The following is a 17,807-nucleotide window of genomic DNA, read 5'->3' on the forward strand; positions in this document are numbered from 1 at the left end:
TACAGAAATATTAAAGGTGTTCAGGGCTTCTGCTAAACATCAGAAATCCTACACTATGTTGCCTCATCATATTTTTTTTTAATGTAGATACAGTTGTCATAACTTTTGTAAGGATACGGATACATTTTGACTTGGAAGCGGACGGGGAGGTGAAAGAGCCAGCTTCTCCCTCGCGCGCCACGTAAACAGTGCCACCTTGTGGCCCAGACGGGTCATCAGGCGCAGAAGCCAAACTGCTGCCCACAAGAAGGAACGTGCTTTGCTTTCATCCGTGTGTTTGTTTGCCCATATTTTGGTCAGGTTGGCAGTGACTCGGGAACTAACAAGGGCCATCTGAGTCCTCGTTTCTTCTCGGCAGGAGGCAGGGGAAACAGGGCAAAGGCGTTCTCCCCCATAAAAGGCTTTTTACTGTCAACAGTATTGCAACTCTGTTATGAGTGGGCAGGTCATAGAAGTCGCTAGAAGGCCTCAAACAAGGCTGGAGCTTGAAATGTGAGAACCCATGATCCATAGAGGGAGACTGGCAAGAGAACAGCGAGAGCAATAAACCAAATTCCATGGACAATGACAGGACCACTCCCCCGGGGCCCCAGCCATCCGGGAGGCCTGTGAGCTGAGCTGCAGGAACTCACAGATGAGTCACTGGTGGATTTCTCACTCTTGACACTTGAATCTTTGTGGTTCTGCTGTTTTTATTTTAAAAGAAGACAGCCAACACCTGCTAAATTGAACTCCGGCGGTAATTTTAGCGTAGTGACTCAATGTTTTTTACACTTTTCTCTCCTCTTAGTAAAATCTGTTTGATTTGTGTGTGTGTGTGTGTGTGTGTGTGTGTGGATTTTTTCTTTTCAGATGACTGGTAAAGATGCAGCTGCAAAAACAACTTCTTCTATTTCTTCTTGAAACTAGACATCCAATAACAGATGAACTAATTCGTTAGCTTCAGGATATGTCCGTTGATGTCTTTCAGTTTTGCTCACTGGGATCTACGCAGACTTGCTAGCGGGGATTATGACTCTCTGGAGCAAGATGCAGAAATAGCCTTTCTTGGGAAGACCAGACAGAATCGTGGCTTTCACATGCTTTACTCTCTTTATTGTCCTCACTTTTTTTCAGCTAACACCCTGAATATCAAAGTCACACATATTCTCTGTGGCATAGTAATTATTTCCTGGCTGTCAAATGATAAAGTTTAGTGTCTTCCTTTAGTATGACTCTTGCCAGTCCCCCTCTATGGATGGATCATGGGTTCTCATATTTCAAAGTAATGGGGGGGGGGGGTGTGAAATTTTATTCCTAAAGTGGGAACATTCCTTTACATTCTGTTTAAAATTCAGCAGTGGGACTTCCCTGGTGGTCCAGTGGCTAAGATTTCACCTTCCAATGCAGGGGATGTGGGTTCGATTCCTGGCCGGGGAGCTAAAACCCCACATACCTCATGGCCAAAAAACCAAACATAAAACAGAAGCAATATTGCAACAAATTCAGTAAAGACTTAAAAAAAAAAAAAAAAGTCCACGTCAGAATAAGAATCTTTTATAAATAAATAAAATAAAATTCAGCAATATAATCTTACCCTTTCAAATCAGAGCAGACAAATTGCAACCTTCAAAACTGGGCCTCAGTGAGGACTTCAAAACTAACTATTTAAGGCAAGACCTAACAGTCAAATGAAAGTGCATGATAGCTTCATATGAGACCGTAGGCATTTTCTGGTAATGGAGATTCTAATCCTACTCCCTGTGAGGGGTGCCATCACCCTCCTCAGCAAGTGTTCATCTTCACCTCGTTTTCTTAAGGCTGCTGCTTCAAACTGCCCAAGGGGAAGCCACCATCGCTCTCCCGTGGGCGAGTCAGAAGGCAGATGTGCTTCCACCCCCCGACCCCCGCTCCAGGGACCACTCCCCTAGGAACCACCATCTTTGGAACCAGGAGACCAACCCACGTGCTCTTGTGCCCTCAGGTACCCTCACCTCCATCACCAACCTGGCCACGAGCCTGGCCCGGAACATGGACCGCCTCTCGCTGGACGAGGAGCACTACAACCGGCAGGAGGAGTGGCGGCGGCAGCTCCCGGAGAGCCTGGGCGAGGGGCTCCGGCAGGGCCTGTCCCGGCTGGGCATCAGCCTGCTCGGTAAGAGGCCGCCAGGGATGGGGACAGGGCAAAGAGGAAGCGGGGCTCGGCATGTGCACCCGGCTCTGCCAGGGCCCGGGTGCCCGAGCTTGGGACCGGGGGTGGTTGTGAACTTTCCTCAGCAGAGAAGCTGAGGCTCAGAGGGGAAGAGGCACGCGTTCTGGTTCCTACCCTGATGTCAGGGGGCTCTGGAACCCCCCGAGTCTCCAGAGCCCTGGTGCGGCTGCGCAGAGCCGTCCCGGGACCTGGCTGCGCACTGCTCCGCACCAGTCGCGTTCCCCGCCTTCCCTTGCCTCTAGTGGGAGATGCCTCTCTGCTTCCTCCTCTCTGCCTCCTCGTGGCTTCCGTAAGACATCATTCACTCCGTAGGGTCCCGCGCGCGGGGTGTCAACACAAGGACGGCAGCCCACAGCTGCATGCTTGCTGAAGGGAGTAACAGGCAAACCTCCTGAAGCGCTCGCTGCCTCCCTGCCACAGATACTGCAAACGCCTGCTTTTGTTTGGGAAGCACTTGAGCAACGTGCAAATGTCATGTAAACTTCAGTGAAGAGCCCACTTTTCCTTTTTCTTTTTTAAGAGTGCCAGAGCTGCCTGATTCCGAGTAATTGCCATTTGTCAAGCAGCCAGATGGTATAGTTAGAGGTGAAGATTGCTGTGGGTATTTCCAAATATTACACATGTTTGAAAAATAAGTTGCTGTGGAAAAATCTATAAAAAGGAAGCTTCAGAGCTGAAATGTTGCAGAGCAGGATTTTCAAGGGTATCTTTTGTTTATTTGTTTGCAAAGGAATTTAAAACTGTATTGCTTGGCAGCCTGCCTGCCCAGCATCTGAATGAGTGTGCATCTCACAGAGATCAAAGTGGCCCAAAGCAGGGAGAGCAAAGTTCAGAAAAGATGAGCTTGAAAAGATTTGTCCTCTCTCCTGGCTGCAGTTCTGTACACAACCGCTCCACTCCTGGCGCGGCCAGCTGAGGCTCTGAGAGGAAGTAGTAAGACGTTACACCTTCAGGTTAAGTTACTAGAAATTATTTACGTCCTAAACTGCAGTGGTGTGGGGCACGGTCATGTGATAACGTGTGGGAATGGGGACCTGGGGTGGAGCAGCTAGTTGAGGAGCAGCCCCGCAGGCAGTGTGGCTGCTCTGGGGAAAGTGGAGGGGTGTGGGGGGTGGCCACAGTCCTCAAGAGCCGGCAGGCCCCAGGCTCGGGTGTCCAGGTCCTTTCTTTGTGACCTCAGAGGTTCTCTTTTGTAAATCGGGGCTGAAAATTACTCTCTCATTGTTGGAAGTAATGATGGTTGGTTGTGCCAGGCATAGGATCCATGTTTGCTAAGCAGCACTTTGACTATATTATGGTAGCAGAAGGAGCTATATGAGTTGGCTGCTTTCAGAGAGTGTCCCAGCAAAGAGAGACATCTGAACAGTGGCAGGAGCATTTTTGCTTTAGTTTTAGTCCAGTGGGTTTAGTTGCTCTAACCACAGGAAATGGCAGTGAGGTTATCTTGGAGGCCTGAAGTCATTGTTTGGGAACTGTGGGACCTCTTTCTGCTAAGTGGCCTTACATGCCCTCTGCTCTAGGCAGGAGAGCTTCCGTCCTGCTGTCCAAGATCTTCTTGGATGGAGGTGCTCAACAGGAGAGACCTGAGCTGGCTGGCACGTGGCTGTTTCCATCCTGACTAATCTGTTCTCGTCCCACCCAGAGTAGTCCACATCCACTACCCACTTTCCTCTGTATAAAACTGTGCCTGGTGGTAGAAGTCAGTTATGTGGGGAGCCATGAATCTGCCTTTGTGATGTCACCCTTTTGAGCATGGCTCCTGTTATTAACCAGGGTAGAAAATCATAAACCTTTGAACTTTGCTATAGTCATCATGTTTTGTACATACTCATCCATATGAGGGAATCATTTAGCCTGTCTGTGGAAACTGCAGTAGGCTCATGGGGTCTTTCAGAATCTCAGGTAATTTCCCCAAGCCTAGGAGTTCTGAGGGTGATGTAAATCCCTCCCCAGGGAATAGTGATGGCACCTGCCAGCACGGCCCTGACCCTGGGCCCCCAGGAGCTCCACTGCCAGCAGCACACCCTGAGCAATGTGTCCATTTCTGTGCTTCTCAGACTAAGGTTGGCCCAAGCAGCTTCCTTTCCTGGAGGGGTTCAAGAACTCTCTGTATCCCACATAATCACTGGGGCATCTCAAAACGTCTGGTCCTTGATGTGTGGCAGGAAGAAGAAAGGGGAGAGTAGGACCAACCAAGTCCCCTCACCTGGGAAAGTATAGATTTGTCACCATTTAATCCATCCCCAGAAATGGTGTATAAAACTGCCAAATGCCAGTAAGTGCCCAAATGAAGTTAAAGCTATTATCCTATAGTAGTTTGAAAGCCATGCTTAGTGAAATCAAAATGCTAGTTCCTCAGTTTCTTCCTTTATAAGACATAAACATGAATGACCTGGTCATTAAAAATATATTTAAATAACACTTCCGGGTTGTCAAAGTACTTTCACATGTGTCGTCTTATTTGATCTTCAAACCTAGGCATGGATGAGGTTAAGTGATGTGCCCAGGTCAAACCTCCAGGCAGGACAAGAGCCTGGGTCTTTCCACATGTCACCCACCCTGGAGGGCTCCAAGCCTGGAAACAATCAGGATGTGGGGAGACTGAACAATTGAAAGTTCCAGGGTAGGAAAAACACATTTCCCCCAAATGTTTATGGGCTCGGTGGGCCTTCTCGACTCTGCTCGACCCTCGTGGGGACACTGTGGAGTGTTATGAGGCACTTGAAAAATCAAAGGACATCTTTAGCTGCCCTGCCCAGCCCCATCGCCCCGGGTCAGCGAGGAAGTGTTGGTCTGCAGAGAGATGCCGCTGAGGCTCCTGGAGGATGTCCACAACCATTTTCAGAAAGCAGTGGCTTTTGGAAAAACTCTTTTTAGCCTGCAGAGTGGCATCAGGCTTGCCCGCGTTTGCCAGAGCTGTTCCCCAGATGCCCCCGCTTTCTGCTACACCCCGAAGCCTACTGAGAGAGGGTGTGAGCTCTGTGTCGCAGTCACACTGCACGTTCCCTCCCAGAACGGACTTCTCTCTCTTGAATACCAAAGGCAGGATGTCAGAACTCGCTTCTGTGCCCTGTGCCTGACTTATGAAGCGTTGCTGGATTTCCCAGCACCCTGTCTTCATGGCCGCTCTCGGGATGCCGTTCGGAATCCCAACCATATAGGCCTCCACCAGGTGAGTCTGGACGGTTTCCTTTCCCAAGTGAGTGAGTGAAGAGCTGGGCACCGAGAATGCGCTTACACGCAGTCCCTCTGATGCTGCCTTCAGCCATCAGCACCCTGCTTTTCAGTTAGAAGGGAATTGGGGAATAACAGACGTGCTTCTTTCTCAGCTTGCTGATCTGTTGTGGTCAAAACAAGCAAGCCTCAAGCCAGGATGCTAAGTGCGCTCTGTGGGGCTCGTTTGCCCCGGAACAGTGAGCTGTGGAGTGGTGTCCCAGCCCAGGCTTGTGCCTCCGCTATTGTGATTAAAAATATATATATATATATATATATATATCTCCAAAATGAAATCACAGCATGTGATGGGGCAGCACCAGAAGAGCCACATAGGCAGAACGTTCCTAGGTAGTAACCCAGTGCGTCTTGCCTAAGGCTGGGGAGCAAGTCACAGAAGAGGTGAGGGAGGGCCTTTTAGTTCCCTTGCTTCACAGAGCAAGCCTTCCTCTTCCAGCGAAGGGTAGGAAAGGAAGCACACCTGGGACTTTCCTGGCGGTCCCGTGGCTAGGACTCCAAGCCTCCACTGCAGGGGCACGGGTTCAATCCCTGGTCAAGGAATTAAGATCCCACATGCTGCGCAGCGCGGCCAAAAAAAAACAAAAGAGGAAAGGAAGCACATCCGGCTTCTGCCCTACCCGGCACATGAAGGGTCCGTGGAAGCACCCCTTCCCTCCCTGCCTTACTTCGTCACATCACAACCAGCTCCATGTGGACGCCCTCCCTGTGGGCCCGATGCCAGCGGACAAGTTTTGGGATCAATTTCCACTACCTAAGCCTCAGAGCAGAGTAGGCATATACGGCAGTAAATAATTTACCAGTTGTGGGATTTAGCTGGATTACGCTTACTGAGAGAGCCCTCTGAAGCCCTGAGAGAGCTGTCTCTTAGGCTCGCCTGCAGATGTGGGCTGGGGCTGTCAGTCTCCCACCCACCTGGGGCCCAGTGAGGTGTCGGTGTGTGTGACAGGCCAGCCTTCCACCTGGGACCTGGTACTGGCCCAGGGCATGTGCTCCTGCAGCTCCTTCTCTACCTCTTAGAACCTAACACCTTGTCACGGGGTTCAGGCTTTCCACTTTGAGGGCTGCCTGCAGAGTTTATCTGTCAAAGCCCTGGTAACCAAGCCTTTATCGTGGCCGGTGGCTGGAGAAAGTGGAAGATCAAAGGGGAATTTCACTGTGATACCTGTTTGCACTTAGGCAGATCCAAGTTAGAGCCCTGTGTGGATAAGCATGGCTCTATGTTCCTTGTGCTGGTCAGGCCTGGCACAGTAAAGGAAAATGGGAGATTTTCCCCTGCCCCCCAACTCAATTTTAATAGTCTTAATGGAAATCTACACTTCAGAAAAGACATTTCTACCAGAAATACAGGCAATAATTTGTTGGCGAATTTGTAATTATTTACCCCACCTTTTCTACTCTTAAGCATGGGCATCTTTCAAAGAAATCAGGAAGTTAAATCGCAAGGGCTGTATTCTTTGATTTGATGCTGTTCACTTTGAACTGTCTGCTATGAAATGATTTGAGGAGAAGACCCCAGGGTTCTAGCCTCTCCCAGTGCAGCCGGTTCCATTAATACTTCCCAGCTGCCCTGACTTCTGACCTCATCGGATTCCTCAGACTGAAAACACGAGGTGAGCTCTCAGCCCCAGCACCAAGACTGGGTGTCTTGGGGGGCGCCGAGACAGCCATCCCTTGGTCCCTGATAGCCAGAGTGGCCCAGGCCAGCTGTGAGCAGCTTCCTCTGCTTCCCATATCATTTCTTTCAGAGGTTTGGGAAGCGGTGGTCTAGGCTGGGAAACAGACCTGTCGCCTCAGGTCATTCTTAATCTATATAGAAACTTAAATGGCTCTGTCTAAATTTAGAGGAGTGGAATCCCTGAAGAATGTTTCCTTTACAACTGACCCAAAGGAACTGGCCTTTCATTTTACTGGATTTTGTTCAACGGAATATTACTTGAAATTAGCAGGTCGTTAACTGAGACTTGGAAATCTCCCTTTACCCAGGAGACTTTGAATTAGTGGCATTTGGAATAATGGGATTTGACATGTACTAAAATTTCTACCAGGAGGCTGCATTTTCATTAATCCTAGCAGGTTTGAGTTGAAAACAGAGAATTCTGTCAAGAATTGTAATGAAATTTTTACCTCTTACTGGGCTAGGGAACCCTTCACTCTGTCATGGCAAAAAATCTGGACTGTTGGGGCCTTTACTCGAACTTAACCCTGATCCCTCAGAGTAAGAGGAGCAAGGAGGAGGGGACCCACAGAAGCTGACGCATTTGCCCTCCAGCTTCGTGCATGGCCTGGCTGCCCCGTGGGAAAGCTGTTAGCAGAGCAAAGAGCTGTGAGCGCAGGGTTTGTAGCTGTTCTCAAGTGAAGAGTAAGTGGCCAAACCTCAGCTGAAGTGAGAGAAAAGGAAATTTTTCCAAGACTGGCAAAGGAAAGAGCTTGTTTTATAAACAGGATCAGTGAATAGCTTGGTGGTTAAGAGCAAGGCTGTGACTCCGACTCCCTAGACTGAAATCCTGGCTCAAGCGTGGGACAGCTGTGTGACCTTGGGAAAAACTCCTTAACCTCCCTGTGCCTCAGTGGCCTTGTCTAGGAACTGAGGGTAAAAGCAATGCCTGACTCCCTGGGATTGTGAGAATTAATGATCTCCTACAAGTAAGCTCTTAGCACATAGTAAGCACTCAAAACAAGATTCGCTATAATAGAAATAATAACTATATCAACAATCACTTTTATATAATTATTAATGTTAACGTTACTTCACTATTAAATAATTGCTCTTATTCTTACTAAAAGAGGGAACAAGGAAAAGAGTTAGCCCTTCTCAGTTTTTTCATCTTCTTGATTCAGTGAAAATGTATTAAGCTCACTCTCCTCTTAAGGAATGGTTAGCTCTTTGCCCTAAACTGTGTTGCCTGATTTCTGGAGAAAGGTGTGCGGGTGTCACTTGGAAATGGTCTGGCATGTTTATTAAATTCTAAAGATCCTGACTGTGTTGGGCCAAACCCAGTCTGAACATTGTGTTTTGATGAAGATCAGAAATGTGTAAGACAGCCTCAGTGTACTTAGATAAGTGGTAAATAAATGCATAGTAAAGAGCTTTATAATGAGGGTGGGGTCTCATTTTCAATCCAAACAAAATTGTGTTCCAGATTGAAGGTTTTCACTTTCTCAGGACTTTATGCCTCATTCCTTACCCGGGCCTTTTGTTGTTTTTCAGGTGCAATTGCTGGTATAGTGGATCAGCCAATGCAGAACTTCCAGAAAACATCTGAGGCTCACGCTTCGGCAGGACACAAGGCTAAGGGTGTTATCTCCGGCGTGGGGAAAGGAATCATGGGGGTGTTCACGAAGCCCATCGGAGGGGCTGCTGAGCTCGTGTCACAGACTGGCTACGGTGAGTTGTGGAGAACTGGCCAACTCAGACATCACCGATTAATTTGCCTTATTATACCAAGGTTTCCCTAAGGTCATCTAGCCCCTCACGTGACAAAGGAGTGAAAAATAAAAATAGATAAATCTATAAATAAATAGTCCTTTTTCTCACCCCCTTATGCTTATTTACACAAGTAGACTTGGACTACTAATAATAAATTATGATCATAAAATTATAAAGCCAAGAAATCAATTCGTAATTTCAGTATATATATGTCACAGGATCTTTTTACAGTCATTTAATAAAACAGACTTTAATGAAAAGTAACCAGTTAGAGGTTGAGGGCAATGTGTCCAATATATTGAAGCAGATAGTAGACTTACTTTTTCTGGTGAGCAATTTGAAACAAAAAAAAATGGGTTCTAAAGCAGGAAGATATCTTTAGAAGACAGTGCGGAGGTATTTGGAAAGTGAGAGAGGAGCGTGCCTGTGTCGGCGGGTGCGTGCACACTTGCCTGTGCAGCCTGGCATCAGACACGGCTTTCTCACCAGCAACTGTGCTGCTGCTGCAGCCAGGCCCAGTCTCCTGGCCAACGTCAGCAAAGGCACATCATCTGCCACTGAAAGCCCTTCCCCGAGCAGACAGGTGCAGAGGACTTGGGCTCGTGGAAGCACCACGCGAGGATGGTGCGGGCCTCTCCCCACACGCATACGCGCGCAGGAGCAGTGGCTGCATGGGAGAGGAAGCGCCTCCTCCTGTGCTAATTTTCAGCGTTCTTGGCAGAGCATTAAAGTGACTTGACATAAACAGGGAACTGGAATTGTTATCTTTTCTTCATCTTTCAGCCAGGCCACGCATCTTGCACAGTCTTAGTTCCCTGATTGAACACGCGCCCTTGGCAGGGAAAGCACGGAGTCCTAACCACTGGACCGACAGGGACCCTGGAATTGTTAGCTTTTTACCTAAAATTGGGGTCATCATTTTGGTCATGAAGCAGCTGGCTGGCAGGCACCACAGACTACGAGGGGGGAGCTTTGTATCTGTATCTGCATCTGGCCGTTAAGTCTGCAGGTACATTTGACTGCAGCCTCCTGGGCCTCACTAGATTTGACAAGAGGCAGCCAGATTAGGGCATAAAACCTGTGTCTGAAAGGAAGAGAGCGGGAGACGGATGCCCACACTCAGGCAACCATCTGAAGAGGCTCCTTTAAGAGACCACACAGACAGGACCCTGTGTTCCTCCACTCTTCCCCTCACCTTCTCCCCCTCAAGTTCTGTTTCTCTCTCCTTCTGTGAATGACATTTTCACTCACAGGGAAACTGACAAAAAGAACTGCTGCAACTTATAAATGGACAAAGTTAAATGCTCCCTTATCAAAGACTTACACATTAATAAAAACAGTATTCCTTTTGCTGTAGACAGCAGTGAGGTAAAGTCAACTTATACTTCATAAATTCCTCTGGTCTTGAAAATGCCATTGTCCCTCAGTGTGCGTTTCCCAAGGCTGAGGAACTCTCCCTTATGTAAGAGCATCTCAGAACAGAGCTTCACATGGCCTCGTTGGTTTCCATCATTCTTGTAAAACTTTTATTACAGCACTGAAGGTTTTATAAACCACTAACTCTTAGTCTAATGACTGTGCCTCGTTTATAAACATTTACAGGCCCTCAGAAAGCACGCATGCTGTACCATCTTAGGTTCTGGGGAGTCTCTGGAGGACTACACGGCTGCTGCTGGTGCCCTCATTTGGTGCTGGCACCAGGGAGAGCGGGTAATAAACCAGAGGCCCCAAGAGCGCTCATAAATGTATATGGATTTGTGTTTAACAGCTGGATTAAGTCACTTAAATACTGTATCTAGGCAAACCATGTGCCTTTGTGTGCATCTCTGTGTGTGTTGTGTTTTTTGACCAGCTATAGCACAGATACAGAAGTATTGTAATATTAAGCAAGGAAGTCAACTAACAATCTTGACTTTTGTATCACATAAATTGTAAATGGTGTGTAAGCTATTGCTCAGGACTGACTACTCCCAGGGGCATTACGTTTCCTCTAATTGCCAGTCTATGCTTGGACTGTAGCTCATTCACATTTCAGTTTGCAGCTAATATAAGATCATCAGGGTTAAGAGCACTGCAGTGTTTAATGATTATCTATATACTTGCTTCCAAAGATGTGACATCATTTTGGATCTGTAGCATTTTATGGACAGCTCTAAGCAGATGACATCACTGTAGCATGAAACTGTTCTCCAGAAAACATCCAGTAAAACTCCCTTACTTCTCTTACCACAGGTATTTTACATGGAGCTGGACTTTCTCAGCTTCCCAAACAGCGCTTTCAGCCAAGTGATCTGCATGCTGACCAGGCTCCAAATAGCCACGTCAAATACGTCTGGTAAAATTATCTAGGCGCTTGTTCAACTGTACATGTGCACTGTATGTTAACAGGGCCTGGCTTGCGCTCAAGCTGATGGGCCACACTTCCAGGGGAGCCCAAGAGGAGCAGCTGTTTGGGGGGAAGGGCTGCTGTCCACAGATCTGGGCTGGCAGCAGGACACCACTGCCCCACACGTCCCACTCAGGGGAGGATACACATGGGCAGAGGTGCCCGGGCCTGCAAGAGGGCCTGAGATTCTCTATGGAGCCAGTGTTCTAATTAGGGGTGACATTTCTAATGGGAGAAAAGGAATTTCCAAAGCCACGGGGTACCTTTGTCTCCAGGAGGAGCTAGGTTCTGTTGACCAGAATCAGAATTAAAGTGACAATTACATTTCAAGCTGAAATTAATAATCAGATTGGGGAGGGCCTTTGCCTTGGTACAAATAGTGAGCCCTGACAGGTGACCATCTTTTCAAAGCTGGCTTTGGCCTCACTTTTCTCCTTTAAAACAGGAAAATGCTTCAGTCTCTGGGCAGACCAGAAGTCCACATGGCCCTGGATGTGGTCCTGGTGAGGGGTTCGGGCCAGGAGCACGAAGGGTGCTTGCTGCTGACATCAGAAGTGCTCTTCGTGGTGAGTGTCAGCGAGGACACCCAGCAGCAGGCCTTCCCTGTCACGGAGATCGACTGTGCACAGGACAGCAAGCAAAGCAACCTGCTCATCGTGCAGCTCAAGCAGCCAAGAGTGGCCTGTGATGTAGAGGTACATTTCAGAAAACAGGTTGACCAGGGTTAGCTGCCGGCAAAGTTGAGACACAGGGTGACCACAGGTACCAGGCATTTATGAACCAGCAGCCTCTGCAGTGTGTGCCGGAGGGGAAGGGATGTGGTCAGCAAGGAGGCTCTTGGACGTACAGCTGGGGCTAAGCCACCATAGGAATTGAAGAAGGTTGGTTGTTGTGGGGCTGTAGCTCCAAAACAGGCAGGTCTGAACAAGAAGGGCCAGGACCGAGGCAGCACTTCAATGCAAATACGCCACAAAGCCGTTCTCATGGTCTGAACTCCACAGAGCAGGCCCAAATCTGCACGTGGCCTGGGGGTGACTGCAGCAGGTCACTTTAGCAGGGACAGGAGAGGACCACCATAGAAGTGAGGGGCATCATGAGTGAAACAAGGCACAAGCAGTAGGCCCGACCTTTGCAAGATTACAAACCAGGAGGCCTGACCCACTCCCCTCCCTCATTCCCAACTCCTTAAGAGTTCAGGGTCAAAATTTTGTTGATAACTCTGTGCCATCCCCTGCTCTATATTCTCTTTTTTTTTTTAAGCTCTTTATTGGAATATAATTGCTTTACACTCTTGTACCAGCTTTTGCGGTACACCAAAGTGAATCAGCTATATTTATACATATATCCCCACATCCCCTCCCTCCCGCAACTCCCTCCCTCCCTCCCTCTCCTGGCCCTCTGAGGCATCACCCATCATAGAGTTGATCTCCCTTTGTTACACACCCTGCTCTATATTCTGTGTGGCCCTGCGTACCCTTTCCCATAGAATAGTTTCCCATCCCCTAAGTTCCACAAGGTACCTTCTGGGGATGCTGCTCAGGCTCTTGGGGCAGCTCCCTGGCCATACAGCTCCTGAGATGTGCTGGCTGCTAGCTCCTGGCCACACATAAGTTGATGTAGAATGGATGTTCCAGCGTGGCATTCTGAGTGTCAAGGGTCAGGTGAGCACCAGCTTCCTGCAGTCCAGCCCAGGGTGAGCAGGTACACCCACTGGAAAACTGCTCTGCCCCGCCTCCCTGCTGATTGCCTGACCCATGGGGCCCTGAGAGTGGACCTCGGAAACAGACATCTTTTCCCACACAGCTAGATGGGGATGGATAAGAGGCAGGGTGGAGCCTGCTGGTCCTAACTTAGGATCTGAGTAGCCCCAGGAAAGGACAGCAAACCTGCAGGTCCTGCCAGATTCCTTCTTTCATTATTTTCTTCCTGGTATGGGAGCCTGTGTCTCCCTCACACCACTGTTTGGGTAAATTTATCTGAGAAGATGGAAGGCAGCCAACCACAACAACTCTGAGATTTCTCTAGTTTCTTGGATCATAATCAGTCAGGCTTTAAGCTGAGGCTTGGCACTAAGACTACATTGCTGGTTCGAGTTGATGACTTTCTGGGAATAAACAGAGGTCAGATGTCCAGGCTTTTATTAGATCTGCCAAAATCTTCTGATCCAGTTGACAATAAAGCAGCAGTGATCTGGCTACAGGCCTTGGCAGGAGATAGTATCATTATCTTCAAGTCCTTGGTCCTTAACGAGAAGCTTCCAAAGCCCTGAGGAGTATCTGTGACCATCGTTATTCCTTAGCTGCTTGGGAAATATTTCAGATCTTAAACTATTGAGACTAGAGAATCATGTTTTTCTGTTAAACTGTCTTCAACTGTGATCCTTCTCTTCGGCTTTTCTGCTTGAGGAGGGCACTGTGGGGAACTATAGCTGGAAGGGAACAGACCTGTTTCTCTGGGGGTTACTGAGATGACAGGTGGAGTCACCACTCCTAGAAGTTGGATCACTGAGTTAGAGGCAGAAGCACTGACACTCTTGGATATCATGCTCATCACTCGTTTCCCACTGGTGTTCAGGGATAACAGGGTCGGGGTGAAGGGGTGGCTGAAACAGAGGCAGGAACAGAGGACCAAAAGCAGGAATACACAGGCTAGCTATTGAGCTTACATAGCGACACCTGGCACTGGGCAAACCAGTAGATACCCAGCATGCCTTTAGCCTCCAAACTGCACTTTCTCACTACCTGTTCCCTTTACCTCTACCCCCGACTGCTTATTAACAAACAAAAAGTAACCGCCCCATTAATCCTGTGTCCAAACCCCAACCTCAGTGCCATGCCCAACCTCATCCACAGATGTAGAGCTGGGCTGGGAAGGCTACCCAGTCTTCTAGTGAAAACTAAAGAACACTATTTTAAAATCTTTACATGAAATGGCTTTTCTGGGATTTTGCTCTAGGTGCTAGGAAACACAGCTCCTTTGAATTTTGGAAGGAATTAATTTGTAGATGACATCATTTGATATATTCAAATATGGCAGGATAGATTTTTTTTAAATCCGCATTTGCTTTTCTTAGTTAAATGAAGCCATTTTTAGGGTAATAATTACTTAATATGCCTGGCACATTATTGAAATCCCTTATGAGAGGCTCAAAATGAGTCAGGTCAATTTATTCCTTGGCCATGTTCCTTTCACAACACGGGCTTTCCTGTGCTGCTGTTCAGGAGGAGCAATTAAGACTCTTGTGTATTCAAAGCTTTCCAGCTGAATCCTGACCCCATCAAATGATATCATCAGAGCTCTGGCTTTCGCCTGGTGGTGCACAGCTTTCATCTGTCAGTGAATCTTTGGGGGCCTTTCTTTCCCAAGCTTAAAAATATGAGACTAAACTCTAATGGATGCCCTACTTATTTCTCTGGCAGGCAGACCTCTCTACCATCCCACTGGCTTTCTACAGCTTTTAAGACACTCTTGGCTGCACTGTCTCTGTGCCCTACAAAGATATATATAAATTCTTTACTACTATTTCAAGAACTAAAAAGCCATCATTAAAATGTTTAGAATTCTTCCAGAGCGGTCTTCCCAACATTTGGTAGGTAAAGACCACTGAAAGGTCAGTGGCTACCTGATTCCCACAGATCAGTGGCTTACATTGGAAACTTCCCACTCCACTTGATTTACACAGTAGATAGCTACAGAATTTCAGGATGGGAGGAATTTATAGCTGCACTTGCCTTTGATGGGTACTTTCTCAGAAAATCTCTTAAGAACTTAGGTAGTATATCTCAGTTCTCCTATTTGGGTTCCACTGAAGATGAGCCAGACTTTTATGAACCATAAATGTACTTTGCATCCTCCCTCTTTTCCATAAAAATTTCCCCTTCCTCTGCCCAGTTTTTTTTATTTTCTCTGGCTTTATATCCTAGTATTTATAAAAGCAGAAAATGTTACAGTTCAAAAGGTATTTGTTTTTTTAATGCTCTGTCCAAAGCCACTGGTTTGAAAGAGGTAAAGAGGTTCTGTCTGGAGACGTTTGTGGAGACAAGTAAACAGAGCTTTTATCTCAGGGTTTAATGTTGATTAGATTCAAGCAGAGGAAAGACACTTTTCTCCTTTGTTCCTGGACTAGGCTAGTAAAGAGCAGTGACAGATGTTTTCAGAGTTAATGAGTAAAATATTCCCAAATCGTCAACTTCCAACATGGAAGTTTTTACACAACACCAAATGCTTATTCAGTGGCTTTATTAGATAACCTCAAAGGCACACCATCCAATGTATGAAGGCAAGAGAAGGAATAATTTTGTTATGGAAGTCTCCTTATGAAGGTTTGGCAACTAAAATATCTTTCTTTTTGGATCCCAGGTGGATGGAGTTCGGGAGAGACTGTCAGAGCAACAGTATAACAGACTTGTGGACTACATCACAAAGACATCTTGTCACCTGGCCTCCAGCTACTCTTCCATGCAGACACCATGCCCTGTGGTGGCTGTGGGACCTCTTCCCTCCACTGTGAAAACATACCATTATACGGTTGATCCACACTTTGCCCAAGTCTTTGTTAGTAAATTTACCATGGTGAAAAATAAAGCCCTGAGGAAGGGGTTCCCATGAGTCCCCTCTGAGGTGTTGATTCCTACTTGTGCGATTTATTTTTGAAAAAGAAACCTAATGAGTTCTAATATTTAATGTGGACAAAACCACTGTTCTATAGTTACAGTAATTTTCTAGCCCCTTCTAAAACTAATTCAGGTTCTTTTTCCTAAAACTAAGATACTTTAAAATTGAGTGATTAAAAAACCTATTCCTTTCCCATTTGGGGACAATGAACAGAATCCTATTATTAATCTTATCACATATAGAAAATACATTCTTTTTTGCTCTGTTTGATAAAGTTTTGACTATAGGACCTGTTAACTCTGTTCTAACACAAAACGTGGTCAGGCCTTGGAAACATTAAAACTTCATCCCCAGCTGCATCTCTTTTTAGGCTGAGACATCATCTTTGCCTAATATGCTAGTCTGCAGAGGTTTAAGATTCTTTAAATGAAATTAAACGCTTAGGATCTTATTGTTTAACTTGTTAATTTTGTTACTTAAATGTGATGCTATTTCTTTAAGTGAAAAAAGCTACCATGTACATTCCTAAACTTTTACTGAAATTTACAAAACATTCTGATGACTGTTCAGGTACATTTTGGAAAAAAAATGTTTTTCTAGTATATTTTACTAGGCAAGCTTAGAGAATCTTCTGTGTATGCTGATAAAAACAGACCCAGGGTGCTCAGGTGAGTTTCTTTAGTTCCATTAGCAAAACACTACTGGGGAACTGCCACACTGGATTCTCTTGTGGAAGGACGCAACGCACCCTGATGCACTGGCAGAGTCAAGAACCCCAACATTAACCTTAACAATAGTTTATTTTGCTGAGTTGGCATTGATCAAGCATAAAGACATTCCCAGCATCTGATATTATTTTGTATTTAAAGATGGATTTGGCTGAAGATCCTGGGTCACAGGTACCACCTTTAATATTCAGTAAATATGTGATACTCCAATTAAAACAAATTTTTACTCATTATATCCAAACTTGGGCCTCCAACCTGATACCTATAATTGTCCGATGCTAAGACAATTCAATTTCAAATGCCCACTTTAACTTTCTTTAACTTAAGCCTCACATGTTATTGGGCATAAGAGGTCACTGCATAGTTATTTGCTGTTAATGGACAATTCAGGCTGAATATGAAAAAATGGTTCCACCATTACTTTGCTGTATCATACGCATTTAGGAAAGTGACAGTTCTGTCAACCTCAAGAGTAACTATTTTTAAAATTGTAAATATGTATTAAGTCTTGTATCTTTTATGGTAATTTTGCATACTACTTTAAGAATTGTTATATGAAATTGTTTAAAATAAAAGGAGTCCTTGAATTACTGATCACACATAAATGTAGGTTCTTAAAATGCAGATTTTCACTGATACCTGGGTTTATTACAGTTTACATTACTGGAACTCAAGAATTTTGCATGAGTGAAAAAGAATTTTTGCTAATGTAATAAAACTGGTGATAAAATTAGCTTTGACTAAAATGTACTTAATTCTTAAAGCTCTCTGTAGTATCACTTTGATCACAACAAAAATATATTAAAGGGGAGAAAGGTCCTAAGACCGCCTCTGAAAAATGTTACCACACTCTAAATTAGCACATTACTCAATCTCAATTCCAATTAAATAACACAGCTTTTTCTGGACTAGATGTGTATGTATTCCATATTGTACATACACACAGATCTTCAATAACGTAATACTGAGTAAAGAACCTTAAATTTCAATTAGCTACTCACATCTGTCCAGTGGTTGGATCCAGTAGGGCGATCCAGTAGGGCAATCCAGTGACAATGAAGTCCAAAGACATTTTATTGGAAAGACAGTCTCGGTTCCTAGACCCCTTAAACCCATGGCCCAGGCAGTATCTCAGTGAAATGGACAAAATGTGAGAGGAATCAAAAATGTCCTAAAACAATGAAAAATTTAAGGAATATTGACATCAAGCTACCTTTATAAGATCCA

The 17,807-nt window shown here is 46.0% G+C and overlaps 1 protein-coding gene across 7 annotated transcripts in view; it reads left to right on the forward strand.

The window, feature by feature from the left end:
• VPS13B (vacuolar protein sorting 13 homolog B) overlaps positions 1-17,298 on the forward strand; it is a 773,631-nt gene extending 756,333 nt beyond the window's left edge. For all 7 annotated transcript variants that reach the window (XM_057735654.1, XM_057735658.1, XM_057735653.1 and 4 more), the window contains 5 exons: positions 1,964-2,134; positions 8,634-8,810; positions 11,085-11,187; positions 11,684-11,933; positions 15,598-17,298. In XM_057735654.1, coding sequence (XP_057591637.1) covers positions 1,964-2,134; positions 8,634-8,810; positions 11,085-11,187; positions 11,684-11,933; positions 15,598-15,846 — 950 coding nt within the window. In that variant the 3' untranslated portion in view covers positions 15,847-17,298. The remainder of the gene's footprint in view (positions 1-1,963; positions 2,135-8,633; positions 8,811-11,084; positions 11,188-11,683; positions 11,934-15,597) is intronic.
• Positions 17,299-17,807: the final 509 nt, after the last annotated feature.

This window comes from Hippopotamus amphibius, chromosome 5 (genome assembly GCF_030028045.1).
Source record: "Hippopotamus amphibius kiboko isolate mHipAmp2 chromosome 5, mHipAmp2.hap2, whole genome shotgun sequence".
In the NCBI taxonomy this organism is placed as follows: domain Eukaryota; kingdom Metazoa; phylum Chordata; class Mammalia; order Artiodactyla; family Hippopotamidae; genus Hippopotamus; species Hippopotamus amphibius.